Raw genomic sequence first — 25535 nt, forward strand, 5'->3', positions numbered from 1 at the left:
ATACTTCAGTACTGCACTCTGAACAGACCTGAGGGCTTATATGTCTTACACAGGTATATTTTTCTTTGAACATTTGAAACTGCTAGCTAACTAAAAAGTTTTTAGAAATGACAGAAATCAACGTGTGAAGGTTAGATGCTGTTGCCATTGTGCTAATAAAACCTTGTGGGTCTGTGTGAGTGTTTGTTCCTCAGCTCTGTTCAGCGTTTTTATTGGTTGTGTTTAATTAGATTTTTCTTTAGGCTCGTTGGAGCCTAATGTTGATGTGGCACCCAAAGCAGTGTGACGCTGGTAAAAACTCACACATGAGCACATAAGCAGGCAGATGCTTGAAAAGTGGAGCCACAAGCAAGTTTAAGCCAATCTAAATCTCCTAACCTCAGTCATTAGTCTGGAAAATATTTTCTGAAGAATTGATTGAAGCCAGTCACTGAGAGCTGGACTTATCAAGAAATATATTGATGAAAAGGAGTTGCTGCATACAAAGACAGTGTTGACTTCTACCTCTTGACTGTCAAACTTTGTGATCAGCTGCATCAAAAATTAGGCATGATTGTGCAAATATGTGACTCCACCTCAGACTTATTCTCAAAAAAATAAAAACCCAGTTGATGGGACATTTGAGAAACTGCAGCAAGGCACATTTCAGCAAACGTAGAGTTGTAAATCATTTGTCATTGTCAAAACTTGATCTAATTACCTGTCAAATCAATTTTGTTTTATCAGCGACACCCATAAGGGCTGGCTGTGTGACCCTGATTGACTCCAGGGTCTTTAATTGAATTGCCACTTTTGCTGATGATCAGTACTTTTGATTTGAAGTCAAACCTCCTTTGAGCCCAGGTTGATATGAGCCCAACAGCTGAAATGAAAACTGTGCCTGTCAAATACCACAGTGTGCTAGACCAGTTAGGAAGATAAAATCACCAGTACTTTAATGTGCCATAAATGGACCTCGCTTAGTTTTTTTGAAGACAGACATTCTATGTGTATGTTCAGTTTTTATCTCCTAAACACACTGTTTAATTTTCGAGGTCTAACGTACATGTTAAATTCATTTGCTTCTTAATGAAACATTTGAAAAGCCAATTTAGTGTTTTTAAAACCTGAATTGTTTACATCCAAGGTTTTATCGTCTTTCCTACCTTTAGCCCTCATATTTCTGCCAACGTAAAACCATTTGCAAGAATGTCAGCCATGTGCATTTTGTGGTTGCATGTGTACAAGATGCAAGCAAAGCGGAGTCACACTCTTAGAAGCGTCACTCCATTACGCACTACAAAAATTCACAAGGAGCCTTTTAATTCTGCAATACATTGGCCCATTTATGTAACGCCTGCCCTACTATCCTATAACACAAGTTATAGAGACATGTTGAAGTGCAGCCATTCATGCGAAATCTGCTCCCATGTAACCACAAAGTTGTGGCGTAGAGCCAAAGACACTGACGCTGGAGGGAACCTCTCATGCTGTAACATAATGTGAATGGATCCTCATAAGCCATTAAGTCGGCTTTGCTCTGTAAAGTGTAAATGTGAATATGGATGGACCAGAGCAAGCCGCTCATGTAAACAGAACAGCTTGATTGAAATGCAGTCTTATTTACCACAGTGTCAATAGCAGGATTATTGCCTAACATATACATACAGTCAATGTTTCATTCCTCAGGGGGAAAGAAATCGAGCTGTCCTTGTGAGCCGGTCAGTGGCAGCTGCATGTAGCCACAAAAGCTCTCTGTGGTCCAAATGTTCCTGTTCAAATTAATGTTGAGAAAATGGGATGCACGGATTCAGATTTTAAAGTAACAGCAAACATTTTTTTTATGTGATCTCCCTATGTTTCAGTCCTGCTCCCAGAGTTTTCCGTGTGCTGGTCGGACCGTGAGGAATGCCTTCCTCTCTCATGGACCATACCCAGCTAAAGACAAGATACACCTGGCCAGAATCATACGGTACACTTGTCTCTGCATTTGTGTGTCTGTCTGTGTACAGGGCTGAATCGATGTGTCCAGTGAAGCATATACACTGGTTGTCTGTGCAGTAAGATGAGCAAAAAAGGACCTCTCATGCTGTTCATACAGTACATGCAAATACATTCAAAAATCATGTGAACATCTGGACTATATAAATAGATACTCTTAAGCATCATTGCACGCAAACCCCCACACATACATTAGGAGTTTATCCTGGGGAAAAGCAGATGGAAAGCATTCAGTGTTTCAGAGGAAAGGGCTTACAGAGAACTAATGAATAATCAATGGATATTGATTAAATAAAAAAGACAAGCCTTGTGCCGAGGGAAGAAAGCGCACATGCGTGTGTAACGCTGTGTGTGGCTGCACAGTACTGAAATTGTGTTTGTGTGTGTGTGTGTGTGTGTGTGTTTGACAGGCGTAGCTACGTGGGCGTAGAACTGGTGCAGTGGCTGTGTGAGCAGTGCGTGTATGTGCGCTGTCGGACTACTGCCGTGCGTGTCTGGCAGGTGCTGCTGGAGCTGGGAATCCTGCTGTCCGGTAAAAACACAACCACACACACACACACACACACACACACACACACACACACTGACCTGCCTGGAGGTTGTGGCGTGCTTCAAAATTTATAGTAACCCTCCAGCGAAACCAGAGCAACATTCAACACGTCCATAAAGAGACAAACAATGAACCAGTTCACCAGGTAATTAACAACAGAAAAGACAGAGATTACTTCACTGCTTCATTCACCTGCCTAACTTTCCATAAATTGAAGTGACACTGTGGCATTGTGTATTTAACTACTCAAAGTACACTCAGTGTGCTATGGATGACACAAGGGGGTGTAAAATTCAAAGTCTATTATTGTTTCATGGCCTGATCCTAATAATCAGCCTGGCTTATCTACCGTAGCTGATACAGAGAGTTTATCCAGATTTTATATAAAGCACCAATGTACAGTTTGCTTAATTTTTTCATTCTGATCCTTTAGTGCACCAGTATAGTAAATACCAGTGATCAGCAATTTGTTCTTTTTTAGAGACAAATCTTTAGTAATCGAAGAGACTGATAGTTACAGTAATAATACAGTAATATTTGAATTAGTGTACTTGTGTAATACTCAAGTAAAGTGCAATTACTTGGATATCTTCTGATATTTTATACTTCACTACATTTTGGAGGCAAATACTGTACTTTTTACCACATTTGTTTGATAGCTTTAGTTCCTAAAGGGGGGCTGCAATCAGAGCCAAAGTAGTGTGTAAATTAATGTAAGTGTAAATTAATTCATTTTATCGGTGGTTGGACCTAAAAACGCCGATTCCAGTGATCAAAATAATCCTGAATATCAGATTCAATAACCAGCCATAATAATAAATGAAAGACAATGTAACATTGCTGAACAGGGGCCAAGCCTGGCATTTAAAAATCCATCAGTGGGGCCCTAAATGTGGTAATTACTCGCACATCACAGTATTCACACTATGTCCTTTTTTTTTTTTAAGTACTTTAACTGGTGAGTTGAATGTGGTGGCATCGCTGATACCTGTAGGTTGCTATGCTCACACATTGAATAGCTTACTTGATTTGAATCTGAACAGTTGTGCACTAACTTTATCATTGACTGTGTACAGTTGTACAAACAATACAATACGTGCTTCAATTGCTTTTCTTTCTGTAGCGTAATCTCACTTATGATGCAGGACGGTGAGCTAACATGGTGGCTGAAAAGTGTTTGGTCCGACTCTTTGGTTGCACTGTAATGATGGTGTTTATAAAACGTGCACTTTCATCGGGTATTATAAAAGATAAATTATTAAAGTGGTCCCTCATTGTCACTGTGAAAATGAGAAACGAAAAACACAACAGGACAGGAAGCTGCTACTTCTCACATTTGTGTGTGTGTTCTTTCTCCAGTGGATCAGCGGGTGGTGTTTTCTGATTCCAACTCTTACTACCAGTTCAGCTTTGAAGAGTGTGACTCCGCCTCTTGCGAGTTTCGTTCCAGTGAGGGGGATTGGCCAGAAGCTGTTAGGCTCCTCCTACAACTCGCCCCATATGTCCAGTTTCGCTCTGGAGGCGGGGCCAACAGCCCGTAAGTGTCTGCTACGATCTGACTGCAAGTTACGCTGCGGTGCATGGATGGTAGGACTTTTTAAACAACTGAGTTTGAAAAAATGGGAATTAACACTTAATTAGATTCAAGTTGGACACAAGTCATGTAGTCCAATCCTCATCTGACTTTATGATGTAAAATTGATTAGTAAATGGCTAACGGGTAACTTCAGATTTGTTCTAAGGCAGCATTTATACATTGTGAATTGAGATATTTATAAAGACTGACAATTTAATATTTTGAATTTCAAATAAAAAGTGAACCCTACTGAAGATAAGTCAAATTTTTCTGTTGTAATGACAAGTTAGTGGTTTCCACTGATGTTTAACTGTTACAGAAGGTCGATAATAGTTGAATGGGAATGTGACTCAGTTGTAAAATACTGGGTGATCTCCATTGACCTGAAGTGGAAGCTCAATGCTCTGGTAAAATATCAAAGTTGAAGTGACAGCGTTTCCGTTTAGATTTAACATTGAGGTCATTTGTCTGTCTGATGATTTGCTCTTAAAAGTGACAAGAAACTGTGCTCGATTCAGTGGAAGCGCACACACAGCATTTTAAATCCTCAGTCTGTTTATGTGAGAAACACGTTCGTGTGCAGGCGAACACACCTTCGCACCACATCCATAGAAGAAATACACTCATACGCAAAAACTGACACATGATCCTAATACACACACAGATGCACAGTGGTGTCAGCCAGAGTTTCCTGCTTTGCTGTTCCTGTGTGTGGGATTCCGGCTGAGGCTGTTACTGAACTCAATCTGTCACTCAGAGAAAGAGACAGAGAATGAGACAGTTCAGAGGGAAAAAAAATAGAGTATATATAGAGAGCGAGGGAACAGGCGCAACACATTCATCCCTTTGTCAACTTCAAAAGGGTTTTACAGACACCAGGGAGAGCGCAAGGGGAATTGAATGTCATATAAATCTCATGTAACATACTGTACGCACTCCTGTGTTCTCTATCTGTCATATTAGATACATTATAAAGAATGACATGAAGAGGTACTAGACCACAGTGTCTGCAGGGTGCAGAAAAATGGGGTGTGGGGGGGTATTGACATATTGATGTCATTTTAGCACGTATGTTTCACCTTCACAGAGTCGACAAAGATAAGATTATATATTCAACATTCTCACTCTGTCTGTCACTGTGACCCTGCTGTCTGTCTGTGCCTCTCTCTTTGTCGCACCATTTCTCTGCAGGCATCCTCTCTGTCTTCCTCTGTCTCTCACCTCACCCCCCCTCTCCTCCCTCCCTCCCTCCTTGCCTCCCTCCCCTATTCGTCTTGCTCTCCCTTGTCACCAACAAGGGGAGTAGTTGCAGCTGTGAGGGAAAACACCTGCTGTAACTCCACTGGCTGATTCCAGGAGACTTGAGGGATGCACTGGCCAATGTTAATTCTTGATTGTAGAAATTGTAAAAAGAAGAATACCAGAGGACTGGTAAAATGCAGTAATTTAAATAAAAATGGATACACATAGTTTTTAGAGGACTGTGATGCATCTGTTCCAATCCGAGTGCTTCTCATCATCAGAAAGTCAAAGACAGGTCTTGGGAGGGTCACCTTATATTCAACCAGTGCCAGTGCATGCAGAGCAAGCAAATCTGCATGGATTTTCTTCTGCTTACATCAGCCGTGTTGGCATTACAAAATCTAGAATTGGAGAAATACACAAATTTTGAAGGAGCTGCGTCAAGGTTGTAAAGGCAGCCAGGTGTAACGGATGCCGACGCTCCTCCTAAATTATGGTTGTGTATCTCTTGCTGCAGTTTAATCTAATGAGGCAAGCACTAAATTGATACTGATAAGGCGATAAGGCAACATTAGCCGACTGTTGTGCCTCCTCCATGCGATTTCTACTTTACTGAAGCCCAAGAACAACAGGCTGCTAATTTAAATGGGTTATCTCTTCTGCATCATGTGTAGAGGATGTTTCTTAGTGTGCGTCATTAATCAGTTTGTGTCAACACTGCCAGCTTGCCTCCAGGGATCGCTGCGAGCGAACGGTAATGTTTTCTACCAGGCACATTGTGTTCATTAAAGTTGATTGCTTTATTGTTCACTGCAACGCTAAAATCTGTACATTATACAGAAAAAACACATCTCTCACTCTCTCTCTTTCTCTATTTCTATCTGAATCCACTTCAGTTTCAATTTAATGGGTTTCATTGGCAGGGAGAGTCTCTGTCTCTTTTCCACTTTGCCTCACATTACAGTAAGGGCAAAACTTGCATATATAGTGTTTTTTATGAAAGCTGTGTAAGGAGAAGGCATTAAAGTTTAACTGTGAAAAGATGTCCTCCACTTTGCCCCTGCAGCAGAATTCACTGCATTTGTTCATTTAAAGTTCAGCCTGTTTCAACTTTAGATTCATCAGAGTGTGAACTGCATGGACAGATTAGATATGAACACCATCCCATCCAGGAAATTAAACTGTGTGCACTGATTTCAGTCCTTTATGTTAATTGCATACAGATTCCAGGTAGACATCAAACACAAGGGACGGACACAGTAACATGAACACCTGCACAGTATAATCCAATCTAATCCAATAGCACTGGACTAAACTCATAAGGCTTTATTCCTGGATTACGTTGTGAATGTTTCATATTTTGTTACTCTGCATAGAAATTATGTCTTAATCTAAATTATTTTTATCTTGTAATATTATGCAATGCACTGCAACAGTACTTTGAGCTACTATTACTGTGAATTTGACAACACCATATTTTTTCCACTGCCTGTACAACATGCTGCTGTTTACACAAATCTGTGTACTCTCCAAAGGCTCCCTCTGTGCTCCCACATTATACTGTATATTATATACAGGACGTTATCTAGATACATACTTTATTGTTGCTGTAGTTGGATGTGGCGTGGGTCAATAACAATTAAATTGCCAGTTTTCCTGCATATCAGTGTGCAGGAGGTGCAGAACTGCCAGGAGCTAAAATAATGACTCCTTAGCTTAGGAGGGGAAAACACACTTGCTTGCCTTGCACGGTGCTGTGGTCCAAAAAGGGCAAAAGCCAATAAGATTCAAGCTCTAAAGACTGGAGAGGAGGGTAACCAAACAGTCACTGTTTCCTGCAGAGATCATATTCTCCTCCTCCACAAATCTGCATTGTGGCACAAGCTTTTAATTCTCTGCTGTATTCAGATCACAGCCACATGTGAGTATGCATTAGGTAGATTAAATGATGCAGTTTTATATTTTTCATGCTTAAGGAATCTATATCAAAGATAGGTTGATATATTGCCCACAATAAGATCCGGTAAGCCTTTAGATGGGATGTGTTCTAGTTAATCCGAGACATCACATTATGTGACTACACCTTGCTGCAGGCATTTTTGACGTGGTGAAAATGCAGGCGTTGCAAGCGCCAGTCATGTTAATCCTCTATCAATACTGCTCTGTGCTGCTTAATGATTGGTGACAAACCTCCCACTGTGCCCCTCTTCGCACTCTGGCACTGGTACATTCAGGCTCATGGTGAGTCACCAAATTGCCGAATGAGCGCCAGCTACAAAAGCTTAATGACCCCGATAAGAATAAATTTAGCATGATGACTGAGAATAGACGTCGCACATCTCACGATTCGCTAACACTCAGCGAAAGATGAAATTAAGCTGCACTGACTGCTTGATAATTTGTTCATCTGGTTCTGTCAGAAGTTGATGGTCTTATTCCAGAGAAGGTCCTTTTGACCATAAATGCTGAAAGGAAAGCAAAACCACCAAAGGGCCCTTATTGCCACAGCAAAAATGTGTTATTTTCACAGTCCTTTAAGGCGTCAGTTGGTCTACCTGCCTTCATCTGTGTGAGAGCCGATAGCTGAAGTGTCAGGCTGAGGGCTACATGTTATCACCACCTCTCCAGCTGCTGCATCTATCATTCCCATATCTGATTACAGTGTACACGCACACACACACACACACACACAGTCACACTGGGCTTCATCTTCTTTCCTTCACAACTATTACTTGTGCCACTGGGATCTGTTGATAAAATCCAAATTGTATGCAAATTGGTCTGTTTGTGTGCGTGCGTGCTCAAGAAAGAGTGTGTGGGGGGTGAGGCAATGTGTAGGAGACCAATCCAGATAGTGGTTTTGTAAGAGAAGGTATTGGATGAGGTGCCCTCGGGTGTAGTCTGCCACTGTCGAAGACAAACTCTACAACCTTTTATTATTACAATGGAATGATGCAGTGAGTTTACCCCAAAACAAAGTCTGTACAGCAAACACACACACACATACACACACACACACACACACACACACAAATAAAGATGTACACAAATGTAACCACAGATGAACTCAGGCTTGAAAAAAAAAAAAAAAAATCCTCGACAGTCACACATCTGTATACATTCTGAACACATGCACGTGCAGCCTGCCTCATTGCCGCACATACACACAGCCTCTCTAACATCAATAGAAGGGTGTGTCTGGGAGCTATTTAAAATGAAACCACATGAAAGGGGGAATGGGGGTGCCGAGAGGGATGCTCGATACAAAGACATGCATGCAGTGAAGAGCTAGAAAGACAGATGGGAGGGAAGATAAAACATGCCAGTACAACTCTGCTGAGTATAAAATATTCACTCATCTACTGCATGATTATCATATGTAGGAGCTGCTATGTTTGTTCTGTTTTTAATTCATCAATTAATGTATAAAATGTCAGGAACTTGTGAAAAAGCTTATTGTAATTTTCCCAAAACCCAATGGTCTTTAAAAAGCTTTTTTTTTTTTTTGGTCCAATTTATGTTTCAAAACACAAAATTTTACAATGATGTGAAGTGGATAAACACTGTGAATCTTGACATTTTGAGAAGTTGGATCCTGGTAGACTTGATGAATGATTTGAACAGTTGATTTAAGTTTGATTAGAGTGGTCTGGTCTTCTTTCAGTTCACTTTGTGATCAGATTTCCAACTGGTTTGGCCTCTGAGAAACCACTGAGCACCCGTCAGGAAGCCACTCTTTGATCTCTTTTGTTTGGATGTAATGTCAATATTTATTCATACAAAGAATGAGAATAGAAAGGTGAAAAAATGTTCAAGCTGTGGTAAGAACATTCAGCAGAGAAAGTATATGGTTTGCAGGATGTAATCGGTCTCTAGGTTTGCCAGGGGGCAGCATAGAGAACAAAGTTCTGTGGCAAACTTTTGTCTCTGGACAGTGTTGGATGGGAATATAATGCACTTGAAGCTCTTCATTGTTTGTTTGTGTCTGTTGTAGGTCAGAGGAGGACTCTGAGGGCAACAGGGACATCTGCAGTGAGATTCTCCAGATGAAAGCTCTTGAGAGGCTCACTTCTACGGTCAGTGTGTGCATGTGTGTCTAAGGATTGGTTAACATCTAATAAAGGCAACAAAATCCAAACATGTATCTTTTGTGTCTTGCCTTGTTTTGACACCTTTGCCTCCATCAGGTGCAAAGTGAGTTGGCGGCTGCTCTTGCCCGAAAGACTCGCAAAGCTTGTAAGTATGCATTTATTCTGAGAGTGTGTGCGCTTTTCTGAGATGTTCTCCTTGTGTGATTTTTTTTTCCCAACTGCCTTTTAAGAACAGGGAGTGACAAAGCCAATGTTACATAATGAGTGTGACAAATTATCATTAATAAATTGATTCTGTTGCTGGTTGTTGCAGTATCAGAGCAGGACTCTGAGACGACAGAGACGAGCCAACAGGAAGCTCGCACACCCAGCGAGGAGAGCAGCCCGGTAACGTACACGCTTCTACTTAAACTAAATGATAGGAATGCTTCATGTCCTGATCCTTCATTTATAGCACAGGTGTATTATCGGTAGAGAGATTGATATTAGTCTGGGATTGTTAAACTTTCTTCAAATGCGGCATAAACAAAAAGGCCAAATGCAGTTTTAACCAAAATCAGGTTGTTAGAGTTGTTGTGCACTGATGAAATGTTACTGAAATACATGTGGCTGTTGTGTCAGCCTTTGCTGGGAAAACGCATGCTGTCACGGTGAGTATCATTATGTGAAAAAGCTGGACACTATCTGTTTGTCCATGCCACTCCACAGTTTGCTTGCTTGTTGCAGCGCGGTGCGTTCGAGAGAGATTTCCGTGTTTTTTTAAGAGCACAATAAAGCATTTTGACAGCTGCTGTAACCAGATTGCTTTAAACAAAGGACTGGAAATCAGGATCAACTTGATCAATACTGGCCAATTAAAATATCATCATCTCCGACAAACACGGGGTTGGGACATCCATAATACCAGATCATAACTGGTTTATTCTGACTACCTTGCTCTCTTTTAAAGGTCAGTGAATGCAAGATGTGTGTATCTCCATGATGTTTCTGAATATAGAAAATGGAGTATTGAGAGAGTGCAGTGGGAGGCCAGTTTACTCTTTGGTCCCATGTTTGTACAGTGGAAACCTCTTTTTCTCCATCAATTATTCATTCTCTGATTACATTAGAGATGAGGGGAAAGGAAGAGGAGGAGGGAAAAAAACACTACATTTAAACACAATTATAACTACACTACCATTAGATCAGTGCTTCACGTGTTTTTGCCTTGTGACCCCTTAATACGAAGCCTCATCACAGGCTGCATTATGTGTGTGACTTTGGAGGTGCAACTAAAGAGAGATTGTTCCCCCTCTCATAGTATCTGGATGTTTTTGGAGACCTGAAGTAGCGTTGCAGCTGCGTGTCGTGGTCTGAAAATTATCATAGCGTGTGCGTTTGCTTATCAGCTATATTGATTGACATGATTCATGTCATGTTTCATTTCTGTCCTCATTTTGTGAATTAAGTGTTCAGCCAAAATAAAACTTGATATTTTTGGAGACTGTTATCACATCATGAAAATCTTATGCCGTTGGCTGCAATTTTATTTTATTTTATTTTGTTTTTTTTACAAGTGAAAGTTTAATAAAGCTTAAGTGTTTTTTTTATTCTCGTTTCTGACCCCAGTAATCTTTTCAAGACCTCATAGTCCTCATGTTCACTGGATCCAGCTGGGTTGCATTCACCGCGGCTCAGTCATAGTGCTGCTATTGGGAACGTTTCAGAAGCAGAATGTCTGTTCCTCAAAGCTGAACTTTGTTTTCCTGACTTCTCTTTCATATTTTACAAGTTCACTGACAACACGTTTGCAGCTCATTGAGATCTGGTAACAGATGCTTTGTGGGTGTAGTTGAATATGATGTTGATACAGCCGTGCTCACAGCACCGCTGCTGTCATTAACCCTTACCTTTGTCATGTTCATAGAACAATGATTTTGTCTGCGTTTGGGAAAGATCTACGTTTACATGGTGGGCTTTTTAATGAGCCACGATCAAATTTCATACTTGACCTGTTGTCTGACAACAGAACATTTTCTTTATAACAATAATATTAAAGTTCACTTGCACTAAACTCACTATTTGTGATCACAGACAGCAGGAGGGGGTAGAGTTGAGGTTTTACAAGTGGATTTCACTCTTCGGAGATCAACTGCCATGTAATAATAGCTGAATGAGGAAAAGAGACACTCATGAACCATGAATGAGATGCTCCGGTCACAAAGGCGGCTGCACAGCACTGCCTGATTCAGTGGACATGGGCCGCAAGATTCATCATGCAATGTATTTCATTGCAGACTTTGTTTGAATGCAGTTTTTTAATTACCAGTGAAATATTTTTCTCATTCAGTTCCACTGGAAGCTAACTAGACTGGAGTCTGATCTGGTTTCGGTTATCTTTCAGCCCACTGAAAGTTTTAGCTTATCATAGATCCGAAACACATGAGATCAAAGAAGAATTAAGGATACAAAGGGAGAAAAGGGAAGATAGACGGAGACAGCCACACAACAGACACACACAGACACAGGTTTATCTTGGTATGGTCTCTGTCTGGGACAGGAAGCTGAAAACAGGTTTACAGGAAGCAGCAGGGGACAGGGGGCTGTGTCTCTGATAGAACGTCTGTGTGTGTGTACGTGGCTATTCTACCAGATAAGTGTTGTCATGGGGGGGGCGGTGTTCCTAGTAAACAAAGTAAGGCATGGGAGTATGCCATTGTGTGTGTGTGTGTGTGTGTGTGTGTTCCCCCTGCATGAACATGGCACCGTGGGATAGTTGAGCCCACAACCAGCTCTGAGCCAATGGAAATAATCATCTATCCCTCTTCCAAGGAAAATAAACAGACCAGGCTGCTCACCACTGGTGATAACCATCATACTACCAGCACTGTCCGGAGCACACACACACACACACACACACGTAGTCATGTTTTCTGTCACACACTCTGTCTACTTCTGCTGGGCTACTAGGATAGCTCCCACTTTTCTAAGTTCCAGCTATAGAGGGTGGAGACAGACACACACACTCAGCATACTCTCTTCCCACACAGACACACACTCCCGCCCACTCATACTAGTAATCACACACACTCTTTCTCCACCAGATCCTCTGACACAGAGCAGTCAGACTGAGACAAAGAGAGAAGTGCAACAGATAAAGGGAATTACATACTGTAACAGATAGAAAGAATAAGAGACGAAGGGAGACAGAGAGATCCAGGATTCCTATTTCATCTCATTCTCCTCACATGGACGTTAAAGAGCAACAGAAAACTTGTCATTGCATGATCCTGGATTATGCCCAAACTGCTTTCTTTCTTCCTTGGACCAAAGCACTAAACTTTCTGTCTTGACCTCAGTCCCATTAACACTTTCTGACAGTTCCTGGCATGTCCTGGGACTGCGGGTTGAGATATGTGTTCATGCCTCCTGTGTTGCAGCTGGGCGGGGTGTGTGCACTGCGGGGCAGCAGTGGTGGCAGCGGCGGCGGTGGCGGCAGTGGGGGAATGGGAACGTGTGGCCGTGAGGAGCTGACCAGTCGGCTGGGGCTGGAGGCCGTTCAACGGCTGGCCAAGGATGGTTGCCGGCTGCTGCAGAACCACAACTACAGGCTACCCGACAGGAACCAGGCGGTGAGTAGGGAGCGTGATCGTGGCGCTTACATTTTAAAAATGTCATTAATATAATGAAATATATCTGATACAGCTGATGATGATGTTCTGCAAACTCGTTGGTGTTTCACCACGTAATCTGCAGGGCAAGTTGTGGCTGCATGGTCATTATGAGTAGAGAGTAATGGATGTCATCATGTGGTAAATGTTGTCATTACTGTCGTCACTTTTAAGCACACACGTTTTATGTCTGAGTTACCCATGGATTTAAGTGAGGAATCATGGGAAGTCCTGCTCAGGACTGTCGTGATTTATGTTGCTGTCAGTGTAAAGGACAGACACACACATGCACATGTTTACAGCATGTCTTCTCACTTTTGGGCATCATATGTCTACATGAGGACTGACATGAAACACACACACACACACACAAATTGAAGATGTACAGAAGTTAACTTCATTCAGATCACTTTAGATTAGAACAGCCACCAGCTCTCTAGCTTGTCTACTGTACGTGTTAATAATGGGTTAAGTAGTGTGATCTCACGCTCTTTTCACAGTCTGTCAAGTTGTGTCCGTGTGTGTGTGTGTATGTATGTGTGTCAGCTTGTAATCATGTGTGGGAGCTTGTGTGCCTGTGTTCATGCTCTGTCGGTGCTGTGGCAGGCTGAGTCAGAGTGTGCGCATAATGAGTGGGGTGTTAGTGAAGCGCTGTACTGTATAATCTCGCTCTACAGTACACCTGAAGGCAGGAAATGAAACTGCAATGAAAATGCAGTCTGATTTCACTCAACATCATGATGCATTTATTTGAGAAATGTGACGCATATCTCACGAGCACGACAAGTTCAGCCTCAGGGATTTTCCAGAGTACATATGCTTTTACTTTCATTCCATATACAAAAAAAATAGTAACATATGGTGTTTTATGACGGCATTACTTTAGAAATATTTCTACAGTTTTATGATGATCGGTGAAGCTACTGCTAAAATCATTATGTTAGTCAGCAAACATCTGAATTTTGTCATTTCATATTCTCGTTCATCACTAGCACATTTTTACACAGATGTACAGAGCCGAGCATTTTTCTGATCCACAGAACTTTAAATACTAGTCCAGACTAGGACTTTATTGTAGAATAGAACAATGTTTTTGTTTTAAAACTGATTACTGTTAAAAGGTTCATGATGAGCCCTTCATGTAGTTCAAAGATCCTTCACTCTGCACACCAATCCCCATTTTGTCACATCAGAAAGTACCTTTTCTCAGATCAGACAAAATAGGAACTAACATCAGGCTCATCTTTTAATTGGGAACAGCATCGGCAGCTCATTCTGGAGTTGTCAAATGATGATTATATGTACACCTCCATATACAAGAATACAAGTATAAAAGTAAAGTAGAACGGGTCAGATATAAAAATATTTCAGATATCATGTCACTGCTGAGCAAGCAATAAAATCCTTATATAACCAAGAAGAGGAAGAGGAAGGGAGTTATTGGCAGCTATAGGGGTGCTGTAGCTAAGGGTTTTGCAAAAGATGCACTTTATTATCCTGATCTTATTTATCTAACCCATAAGAATACATGTTGTTTGTGTTAGACTGATTCATAGTTTTAAAAGTCATCAGTTGTGCTCCATCAAACACTCAAGCACTTTAATTCACAGAGAGCGACAGTGACTCTGATAAAAGTGTGCAAAGTAAAAGTGAACCCGGTGATTCTTCATTTTTGCAGGTTTATGGGCTTGATAAGAGGCTCTTAGTCTTCCTGTAGTAATTACGGGAAGCATGCGTTATGAGTCTTTGCTTCCATTCACTGCACATGTAAGTAGATATGTAACAGCATGTCTGATTGTCCAGCTTAGGCTGCAAAATGTGGCAGAAACCAAAACCAAGCAAACAGCTCAGTTCACCACAAAGACCTCTCTCCTTTTACTGGGTTGTCATGGTGATTTTTTTTCCGTGACAGACAACTTCTGACAAAGTAGTGTGGGCTGTTTCCATAGTGATATAACTCAGATATGAGTACAGCATTATTGGATACATCTTTGTCATTTAGTCACTTCAGACTTGTATTTGAGTCTATCACAGGTCCACTTGCACAAGGGATTTATACCAGGTCACAGCATGCATCACACACACACTCTTACACAGGCAGGCTTTTTGGGAAGCTTGTGTTGCATTCACTGTGTGTGTTTTTGCATGTATGGTTGTACGTATGTGTGCTGGTGGCCTAAAAACACTGTGTTTTCATATTGTTATCCATTATTTCCAGGAATCGGACCCCAGAGCTATCACAACACAGATATGGCTTGGTCATTATCAGCACAGACACCAGCACACACACACACACACACACACACAGACACACACAATATGACAGATTGTGCAGAGGAAAGGTGGGCCTTGTGGAGAGCCTAAAGGAAACACTCTGTGTTCCCTTCCCATTGCTCTGTTTGTGTGTGTGAGAGCGAGAAAGAAAAGAGGACTGAGTGAGTGACAGAGAGACGGAGAGAGGGCAAAAGTGCTTTTGTCACACAAGTCCTGATTTATTGAAAGGCAGAAGATGTTTTGCGTTGTCCTTTTCTTCCTGTGAGTGAGAGACCTGTGATCGCGGTTTTTGACCCCGTGAAGGCCACAGCCAACGCATGTCCTCGTCTCTTCCCCTCTTCTTTTCCCAAATGTCAAACCTCTAGAGCATAAAGTCTGACCATTCAAAGACAGAGCCCGAGAGGGAGAGACTTGGCCCAAGCGTGGGGGCCGAAAAAGTGTTTGCAGAGAGGAGACAGTGAGCAGGGAAGGGTGGAGATGGGGTGTAAGCACAGATGGATGAATTGAAGGAAGGGATGGGAAGAAATGTGAGGAAAGGGTCTGACGCACCTGCTAACTGAGAATGAGTGAGTGCCCTGGGAAATGAGTAATGGAGGTCAGTACAGACCTTACATGACTGATCCAGTTTTATGCATTATGTTTGGAAGAGAGTTTGGAGATCCTGAAATTTTGTCTTTAAAGGTTCTGCTGTCCACCATAACAGTTTAGAAATGTCCCACCCAACCTGCGACCCACGTATCATGTATTTGTTTTGTCTGTAGTGTTGACATTTGTTTCTGCAGCTGAATAAACTGTAAAATGTAAAATGCTCTTTTAAATTTAAAGAGTTTGTATAAATACGATATGACAGTTGGACTGACACAACATCTAAGATGCTGTCTCTTGTATTTCTCACTTTTTCCCCTACACTCCACTTTCCGTCTCGGTCTCTTGCCTTTCATTTTGCTTTCCTTTCTTGTTCTCTCCCTCTTTCTCTGTTGCATAACTTTCTGACCCCCTGCTCTCCACAGCACTCAAGTACGTACTTTGTGTGATTTTTCTTTTCATGACTCGCATTCTTTCTCAGGCTCCATTAATGTTGTTCTTGAGAAATGCTGTTTATAGTTACATATGCACAGTGGGGGTGTTGTAAGTTTTACTTTTGTTCTGTGTTTTCTGTTAGCCTTCAGTTTGTGTTTGGGTGTGTGTGTGTGTGTGTGAGAGAGAGAGAGAGATTATCCTGCCTTCCTCCACTCTTGGCTCAGAGTTGTTTTTCTTGGCATCTGTGTAAAGAGTGTGAGTGTGTTATCAGAAAGATCAGGGGTCTGCAACTGTATCAGGAACACAGCACAACATTTTCTCCTCCTTTGTTTTATAATAGTTACTGCATAATTAGTTACATAATCCCTCTTTTTTTCTTTTTCTTCATTTTTTTACCACAGTATTTCTAAGGTTTCATTAGGTAGTTGATGGTGTAGAGGAAGGGGAAGGGTCAGGAGAGATTAAAGGGGGAGACATGCGATAAAGTGTCCCAGTTCATATTTGACCCCTGGATGATGTGGTCTAATGGCATGTCCCCTTTAGACCACTTAGCCACCAAGCTTGTTATCTTGCCATCACATCTGGGCCGCTGGGTGTGGTCTGGGTGCCAGCCCATATTGTAATTAATGACATGCCGTGTCTGATCTCTTTACATCAGCCAGCTGGTTACATAATGAAATAGCAATGTTTGCTTAAAAGTACATATTGTCCACAGGTTGGTTTACTTTGAGGACCATGTAGTCTTTTATATACTGTACATTATGACGTTGTTGTTTACAGTTTGTGTATCGACTGGATTCTTGATTATTTTGTGCTGGTTGATATGAAACTCATGGGGCAGCTAAAGGCTGGGTAGTAATACAGTCTTATCCTTTGCCTTATGCTTCATTCACATTGAAGTGAGTCTGTACTGCTATGTAGCATTGTGTTTTTTTCAGTTTCAAGTCAAGAATGGCTGAGTAGGAGGACTAACCAAATATTTATAGAGTTTTTTAAATTGCAGTATGAAACTGCAAGCTCCAGACATCTTACTCAAGTTGAAGACTCTCTAAATCAAGTCCTGAACAAGACTGTACTGCGCTTAACCACCTCCGGTTTTGTTTTCTCGAATGCTCAGCCAAAATGAAGGCTTTGCTACCGGGAATCAAACCAGAGTGGGCAAGTGTTGTTTTTTTCTATGAACTTCCTGAACGCCTCAACAATGAATCATTATAAGGTGTCAAAATAAACCAGAATATTCTGTATTGCAGTTGCAAGTGCTATCTCAGCATTATCATTTAGCTGTAACGTAGATAGGGACAGTGGACTTAAGTTAAGTTAACTAACCAGCTAACTGACTGAAAGGACTCATGCAGTATAGGAGACCCTCTATCCTCAGCCCTTTGATTCAGATCAGATTTTTTTCCAGATGCTGTGGATGTGGAAGTTGTTAAATAAGATCAGTGTCAGTGGTGAATGAGCCTAAATGATTTGTCAGAATAGTAATAAAAACATACAATATTTAAATTGTGTTAGATTTTAACAAGTAAATGAAGGTTAAGGGAGAAAATGTGGCCTACAGCAGCACACCTGAGAGATGGGGTCCAGACCTCAGAATGATGAACATCTGTACAACCCCCCTGTAGACTATGAGTCATCAGGGCATGTCCCCACACACACACCACACACACACACACCCACACCCACACCCCACCTGCTGTCTCTCAGAATCAGACTCTACTTTCATCAGACGATCACAGAGATAGTGTGTGTGTTTTACTTGTCCATTGACTTGTTTTTGTTTCTTACAAAGGTATCTGTGACTGCATTAGCAATGCTCTGTGTTAGGGCTCCTTGATGTCTCAAATGAAATCAAGGTTGATGTTGTTATCACAGAAATTGATTACTGTACTGTTGGCATACTGTATGAACCCTAGGACTTTTTGATTATATTTTCTAACAAAACAAAACAAGAGCTGTCGTCACTGTGATGTTATGTAATTGTGGCATCGAAGTGTTGAAGTATGCAGTCCTGTGTGTGTGTGTGTGTGTGTGTGTGTGTGTGTGTGTGTGTGTGTGTGTGGTGTGTGTGTTTTGTGTACAACAGACAGACAGCCCTGCATAGAGAGGTCTCTGTGTCACTTGTGATTGCTTCTCAATCCCTCCGGCAGCAGCTGGAGGAGAGACGCTGCTCCTGTCCACTGCCTTTGATCTCTCTCTCTCTCTCTCTCTCTCTCTCTCTCTCTCTCTCTCTCTCTTTCCTCTCCTTTTTCACTACTCTCCTTGGTCTGTCTCTCATTGTGCTCCTTTGTGCATGTTGAGCTCTGTCGCTGCTGCACCGTCACTGCAGGTGTGTACCGTAGTCGCAGATCAAGTTGCTGTTCTTTTTTGGAGCGGGAGATCATTTCAAATGCCAGCCCGCATTCCTAGTTGTCCCCATTGTTATTTGTTATGCAATAGTATTTCTTCTCAAGACAGGAAATGCAATGCTTCCTTTTGATGAGAGCGTCTGTGTGTGCATGTGTGAAATGGTGAAAATTTGTTTGCGCTACATTTGTGTAGGACAGGCATTTTGATCTTAAATGAATTGGTCTGATGGTGCATTTTTTTAGGTCCAGAACAGTATTTGAGAGTTTAAAATCTACCAATTATATATTTGTTTTTTTTTTTTAACAGATTTCACAAGAGACAGTATTCATAATGTTCCCCAAAACTTGATCAATAAAGAGTAGTGACTGATATTAAATTACCTCAAACATACAGCATTACAGCATCTGGCTGTAACTTTTTGTTACACTTTGACCATCACATACAAAGACACCTATATAGCTTGTAATAAACCATAATAAGCCCATAATATTGATATCAACTGATATATCAGTCAGTCTCTACTGAACACACAGGTATGTATGTTGTTCTCTTCCTGGGTGTGTAATGTTTATATGAGCTTATAAGATGATATAATAATGTAGACAGGTGCGTTAATTTTATTGCCTGTTGATGCTAAAAAGCATCTACTGTGTCTTCACTCCCTCCCAACAGTTGTGTCCTCGCCTCACTTTATTTCACTATCCCCTCTCATCTGTCCCCTGCCTTCTGTCTCTCACAGGAGGCCGTGGGGAGGGTTTGTCTGAAGGAGAGAGGAAGGGATGTATTGGTGCTGCAGAGAGTGACATCGTCAGTGACGTCGCCATCGGACCGGCCCTCACCCACATCGTCAGGGGGCGGGTCCAGAGAAGAGGATTGCGACAAGAGGTCAGCCCCTCCTCCTACATAATGAGAGCCCTCCAAACTAACATTTGCGACAGAAACACATAATCATAGTGCTCCTCCCTCCTCTTTTCAGCTTTTTACTTTGGGATCTCAAGTTGCAATCACTCACTCTTGCATGTACATGCAAAATACCAGTAGTGCTGTCAACCCTGTGTGTGTGTGTGTGTGTGTGTGTGTGTGTGTGTGTGTGTGTGTGTGTGTGTATGTGAGAGTATCTTAGATAATGTATGCTTTAGCTTCTGGCACAGAGCGGAAGGAAGAGAATGGCTTTTTTGTTTTCAGCTGAAAGGGAAACAAAGATGACACCAAGACTGGTTTACTTCTTTCTGAAAATCAGTGTATGTGTTTGGGATCATGTGCACACACACACACATATGGCTTTCCTCAAAGTCAGTTTGTTTTGAGCGGTGTGCACTTAAACAAATGTGAGCCAAGACCTAAGGCACAATACAGGGAGTGTCAGTGACAGGCAGGTTATGTGGGTGTGTGTGTGTGTGTGTGTGTGTGTGTGTGTACAGTGCTCAGCATCTTCGCTAGAAATCAGTTCCCTCCGAGTGCTTCTGAAGGAGCTGTCAGAGAGAGGGTTTTAATCTCTGGAGCTCTCAGGTGACAGGGGCAGAAGGCAAGGCAGTTTTTGCCCCACAGGAGAGCACCCTTCCTGGGTGCGCCAGGCTTCAGATGAGGTCTGATCCTCGGGAAGTGTTCAGATATGAAGATGACCACCGAGCTAGCTACGCTTGCAGAGGCAGAGGAAGACATAGATGAAGATGAGGAGGACATAGATGATGAGGATAGCAATTATGGTGAAGATGGTAGCAGTTCAGAAATCTGTACGTTTGATGTTCCCTATTTTCGCTACATCGATGACGATGATGTGGAGGAGAGCAAGGACGAAGAGGAGGCAGGAGGACTGAGGAATGAAAGTGGTCATACTTGGTGCTCATTCTCTGATGAGGAAGACTGTTGCAACTCTTCGTCTTACAGGTACGTCGTGGTGTCGGGGACACCGCTCAAGATCTTGGAGCACCTGCTGAGTGACCTGCGGTTGGATGACCAAAGAGGGGCGCCAGAGAGCAGAGAGAGTGGTAAGTTTGTCGACAGGCACACGGGTGAACACACTTGTCTTGTAAATAATGTGCACAGGGCCAGGTTGTATTTCCATAAAAATATAGAATTAAATAGCTGAAAAGGATCAGAATAAAACAAAAAGTTAGTGGAAAATTAGACAGTTTGTCATGTAAATACCGCAGCTGAAATGTTTGTCTCGGCCGTTTGACCAAAAGTGTATTTAAAACTGAGCAACTCCCTGCCCGCTTATTCAGAGGAATTTCATTTTCAGTGCCACACAACAAGTTACAACACAACCCAACCTGGACCTTTCTTTGTCTCTTGGTTTTTCCCCGAAGTGGGTTCAAACCTGGGAGGTATGTGCTTCCCTGAGATTACACCACCTGTGCGTGTGTTTGTGTGGCTACATGAATCAGTCGGCACTTCACACCACATCCAGGTGCGTGTGTGCAGTCATTCGGCCATGTCGCTGCCTGTAGATATGAGGCACATTCAAGAAGTGAAATGCTCTAATGAGTTTGTGAAATGATTTCCTCAGGGTGTTGTAGGCATTTCTGCTGCAAGCTATGTCACTGGTCTGTTACGTCTCAAATCTTCTTTTCACAATTCTCAATAACTTCTGGGCTTTTTGACAATGCTGCAGTTACTGTTTGGCTATTGGCTACTGGCTACTGGCTATACTGCTTTACCTTGGGAAACGTTTTGCCATTTGTTTTAATAGCCATGTAGCACATATATCACGTTTAAAAAAAAAAAGCTTCAATTAATGATTTTCATTTTGATTTTTCTTCACTAATTTTGAACATAATCAGTTAATTGTGTGGTATGTAAAATGTTTAAAAAGCAGTGAAAAAGATGTTAAAAGATGCAAGAATTCTTTGTCAGTTAAAAATTGTCTCAACAAAACTAGATAACAATGGAGGCAATCAAGTGTTAATTAGTTTTTTAACCAACTAGATAACTGCTAGATAAGTGTTTATTTGAAAGCATTTGTGAAGTGAGCTGGTCTAAATGATGTTAAATTGTGATGTAATCCTTCCTGTACATTTAAAAAAAAAACAAAGCAACTAATTTCTCGTCATAGTCACTTTTTTCTTCTATGATGAACTCAAGTATCACAATAGAGTCCAGGTCCAATAAAATAATACTTTTGTTTGTCCCACAGGGACATCTGGGTCCCAATCTGTATCTTATAAGCCCTGGTCTTGCCTGCTTATGCTACTTTAAAACAAGGCGTCTTTATGTATCAACTCCTCAGCACCACCAGTTCCCATCAGTCCACAGGGAGCCATCTCACTGAAAAGGAGGAAGCAAATGAAGAAAGAAGGAGATAGGATGATGTGTGAGAGAGGGAGAGGGGGAGAGAACTGAGATGGTCTTTGTGGAGGAAGACGACCTGATATTTATTCACTCAACAGAGAAAAGGCTCACTTTTTTATATATATTTTTTTGCAGAGGGAGAGGCAGGAGTAGGGATGCAGATCAAAAGTGTATGTGCATGTTTGGCTGTCTTTGTCTGTGTGTGTGCATCTTTTGGTCTGTGTGCGTTGAATAAGCATGAGGTTGGGTGTGTGTGTGTGTGTGTGTGTATGCTGAGGCCCTCTGGGATGGCGCTGAGCTTCAGTGTGCCGTTTTAGTGGGCTTAGGCGTGCAGCATGTTGAACAGGCTTGAACACGCTTCCACAGAGAGAAGAGAGCGATTACCCCAACCACCCCTGCCCATGTACACACACACACACACACACAACAAAAAACACAGCAGCAGATTATGGCGATTAGTTCAGCACATGCACATTTTCTCTCTTTTTCCTGTCTTTCTTAGAGGAGATAAAGTCCCCAAGGTCAGAATTGAATGAGTTATTCATCAGGGTGCTCTCTCTCTCTCTCTCTCTCTCTCTCTCTCTCTCTCTCTCTCTCTCTCTCTCTCTCTCTCTCTCTCTCTCTCTCTCTCTCTCTCTCTCTGTGTGTGTGTGTGTGTGTGTGTGTGTGTGTGTATTCCTGTATCCACTGTGTATGTGTTTGACTTTGTGTGTGCCAGCGGGCAAATACAGAGGGCATATGTTGAAGATGAAAATGGATATTTATCATCACAGAGGGCTGAGAGAGAGAGGGGTGAGTGTAGGAGGAGAGCAGTAGCAGGAGGAAATGTAGCTGCTGAGAAGGAGAAAATGAAAAAATGGGGTTGAGGGGGGTTGAATGAGCATAGTTTGGGAGGGAGAGAAAGAGACAGCGAGAGAGGGTTATAGAGGGCAGAAAAAAAGACTGATAGATGAAGGAGCTCTGCATCTGCAGATTGAAAAGGGCTCCAAAAAGAAATGGAAAATGAAAGCAAGTCAGCTGGCATTTGGAAAAGTGATAAGCTCACTCAGACCTGCCTAAAAATATTTCTTAAGAAAAATTGTGTTTTTATTTCTAAAGACAAGACGGTTGATCAAATATGAATGCCACAGCCTCTGCTCAGTCTTCTATAATTGATTTCTTTGCTCTCTGGCCAACAGAGTCATATTTGGGTCACGCGTTTTCTCAGAGAAAGGGTTTGACACCACACATAACGTGTGCACGCACACACCACAGCTCCCTCACACCACCAACAACGGCTCATTACCCAGCTGCCATGAGGGCTGTTTTATAGTCGGTTCTTACCCACTGAACACCTGCTGAGTCACTCACACACACACACACACACATCTTTGTAGTCTCACTTGCACTGTAGTCGGTTCTATTCTGATGATTTCTACTTTTTGAATTTGTTAAGGTAAGGAAAAGGAGAAGGAAAAACCTGCTCCCTTTTTGATGGCAAATGTTTTTTCTTTAAACTTGGTTTCAAATCTGACCTATTTCTCTATAGCAGTATATATCGAAAAAAATAAGCAATATCCAAGGCCATTATTTAAAGGGAAATAAGCATAGGCCTATTTTAACCTGTTCAACCCCAAACTCATTCTGTGCAGCCAAACTTTGGTTTTCTGCAGATCTTCATTTTGACTTTCAGTGGAGAAAGTCTTCAGAGATACATAATATGTCAGGTTGATTATTTAGGAAATGTGCATGAAAGTATGCGCAAGAAATTGTAAGTGTTTCTATTTGATTTAACAAAGCAGCCATAAAAGACATACAATTAACTTTTTAAGTCAATAGGATGAACATGTTAGCTTAGAGTTGCATGTTAAATTAAATAGGAGTTTCTGTCCACCTGATTAATAAAAAGTTTATTTTTCACTCTCATTTTAACTCAGTTTTTGCCTCCACCAACTCACAAGGGGAAAGATCAGGCTCTTCGGCTGCTAAATGCTCATGAACGATATTCACCATTCGCTATTTGCTTACTTTGTCTGTCTGTTGTCTGATGTGTTTGATTTTCCAAGATCCATGTTACAGCAAAAAATAGTGCCATGAAAGTGAGTAAAGGTAAGATTGTGAGCCAGGAAAAGAGTATCAGGTGAAAGAAGCTACACAGCTTTGTGGAAGGAGGGGATTTACAAAGCTGATTATGATTCTCTGTGGGATTGTCACCATGAGGAGCCACAATTGATCGTCAGCTGTCATTTGATCCACTGCTGATATGATATTATCACAGCTTTGAAGCTACTTAGGGCCAATTAAAAGGGAAAATGGGATGGATCATTTACACACATTCATGTGACTGTCCACGTATTAATGCCATAAATATGCTCAAAACTCTCTCTTCTAACACTTGCCAGCAAAGGTCTTGAAAGTGACTGATGAAACATTTCCTGTGTTTCAGAAATGCTGCTGGATGACTTCCTGTTGACCTACCTGGTGTTCATGTCCACCCCTGACCTCTGTCAGGCTCTGCTGGGACAATATCCTTAACTGGCACATAATCTCACACACACACACACACACATACACATCTCCTCCACACTGTCCTTTGTTGCCTCCATGACTGCTCTTACCTATAGCAGCGCCCGCTGCAGGGGCCAGGAGGAGGGCAAAGATGCCCTCTTCAGGAAACGTAAGGTACTGCAGCTGGTCTCCCACTGGAGCAGGCTTTACAAGGACTTCCTCAAGGAAGAGGAACACGTCAGGAGCTTCATGAAGGTGTGGTACCACTCACCTTCATCACATCTGTTTTTTTTTATTCTTGTCACTCTTTCTCATCCATCTTCATTTGTCTCTCTGTCTTGTTCTAAAATGTTCTTTCTCGAGTTCTGCACGACAAGACATCAAGCATTTTATGGAGAGAACTGGTGCTTTGTGTGAGTGGCTGTGTTTGTGTGTGTGTTTTCCTCCGTCTTTTACGTAAACTGTGTTGTAGCTTTCTCCCGCATCTTGCTGATTTTTCTTTCCCTTCTTCTGACTAAGCAAGATAATAAGAAAGAAAAAATATGAGCACTTCGATGATGTATCATTGGAATGGGGGTATATCATATGTGTTTTTCTGTTAAAGACCAATACCAGATATGAGGTAGAATTGTTCACATTAACTGTGTCTAATAACAAATAATAAATAAAATGAACACATCTCAAAATAAAGTATTCTACCACATATTGCATGAACAATAAACAGTATCTACACAGGACATCAGGAGTGTTACAAACACACGCATACTTAGTGTCACATTATTATCACTCTCCTGACAACATATCCTGCCTGTATTTGCTGTGCTCCTGCTATGTTTTCACATGGTTGACTGAATTGGATTTAAATCCCTGTGACGACTGTGAAAGAGAAACGGACAAACACAGACAGACAGACACACAACACCATCACACTTGCACTCGTTCACACGCTCACTCACCACAAGCGCACACACACTCGCCAATCACTTGTCCCTCCACAACCTGACAGCTCCATTGCACGATGCCGG

General features: G+C 41.8%; 1 protein-coding gene across 1 annotated transcript in view; it reads left to right on the top strand.

Moving 5' to 3' along the window:
• The window catches only part of rapgef5a (Rap guanine nucleotide exchange factor (GEF) 5a), a 43935-nt gene that overhangs the window by 9482 nt on the left and 8918 nt on the right, over positions 1 to 25535 (top strand). The window contains exons 3-13 of the mRNA XM_046417573.1: positions 1845 to 1951; positions 2391 to 2512; positions 3890 to 4067; positions 9343 to 9424; positions 9536 to 9584; positions 9753 to 9826; positions 12859 to 13050; positions 19472 to 19617; positions 20620 to 20720; positions 24449 to 24527; positions 24621 to 24765. Coding sequence (XP_046273529.1) covers positions 1845 to 1951; positions 2391 to 2512; positions 3890 to 4067; positions 9343 to 9424; positions 9536 to 9584; positions 9753 to 9826; positions 12859 to 13050; positions 19472 to 19617; positions 20620 to 20720; positions 24449 to 24527; positions 24621 to 24765 — 1275 coding nt within the window. The remainder of the gene's footprint in view (positions 1 to 1844; positions 1952 to 2390; positions 2513 to 3889; positions 4068 to 9342; positions 9425 to 9535; positions 9585 to 9752; positions 9827 to 12858; positions 13051 to 19471; positions 19618 to 20619; positions 20721 to 24448; positions 24528 to 24620; positions 24766 to 25535) is intronic.

This window comes from Scatophagus argus, chromosome 17 (assembly GCF_020382885.2).
Source record: "Scatophagus argus isolate fScaArg1 chromosome 17, fScaArg1.pri, whole genome shotgun sequence".
NCBI lineage: Eukaryota > Metazoa > Chordata > Actinopteri > Scatophagidae > Scatophagus > Scatophagus argus.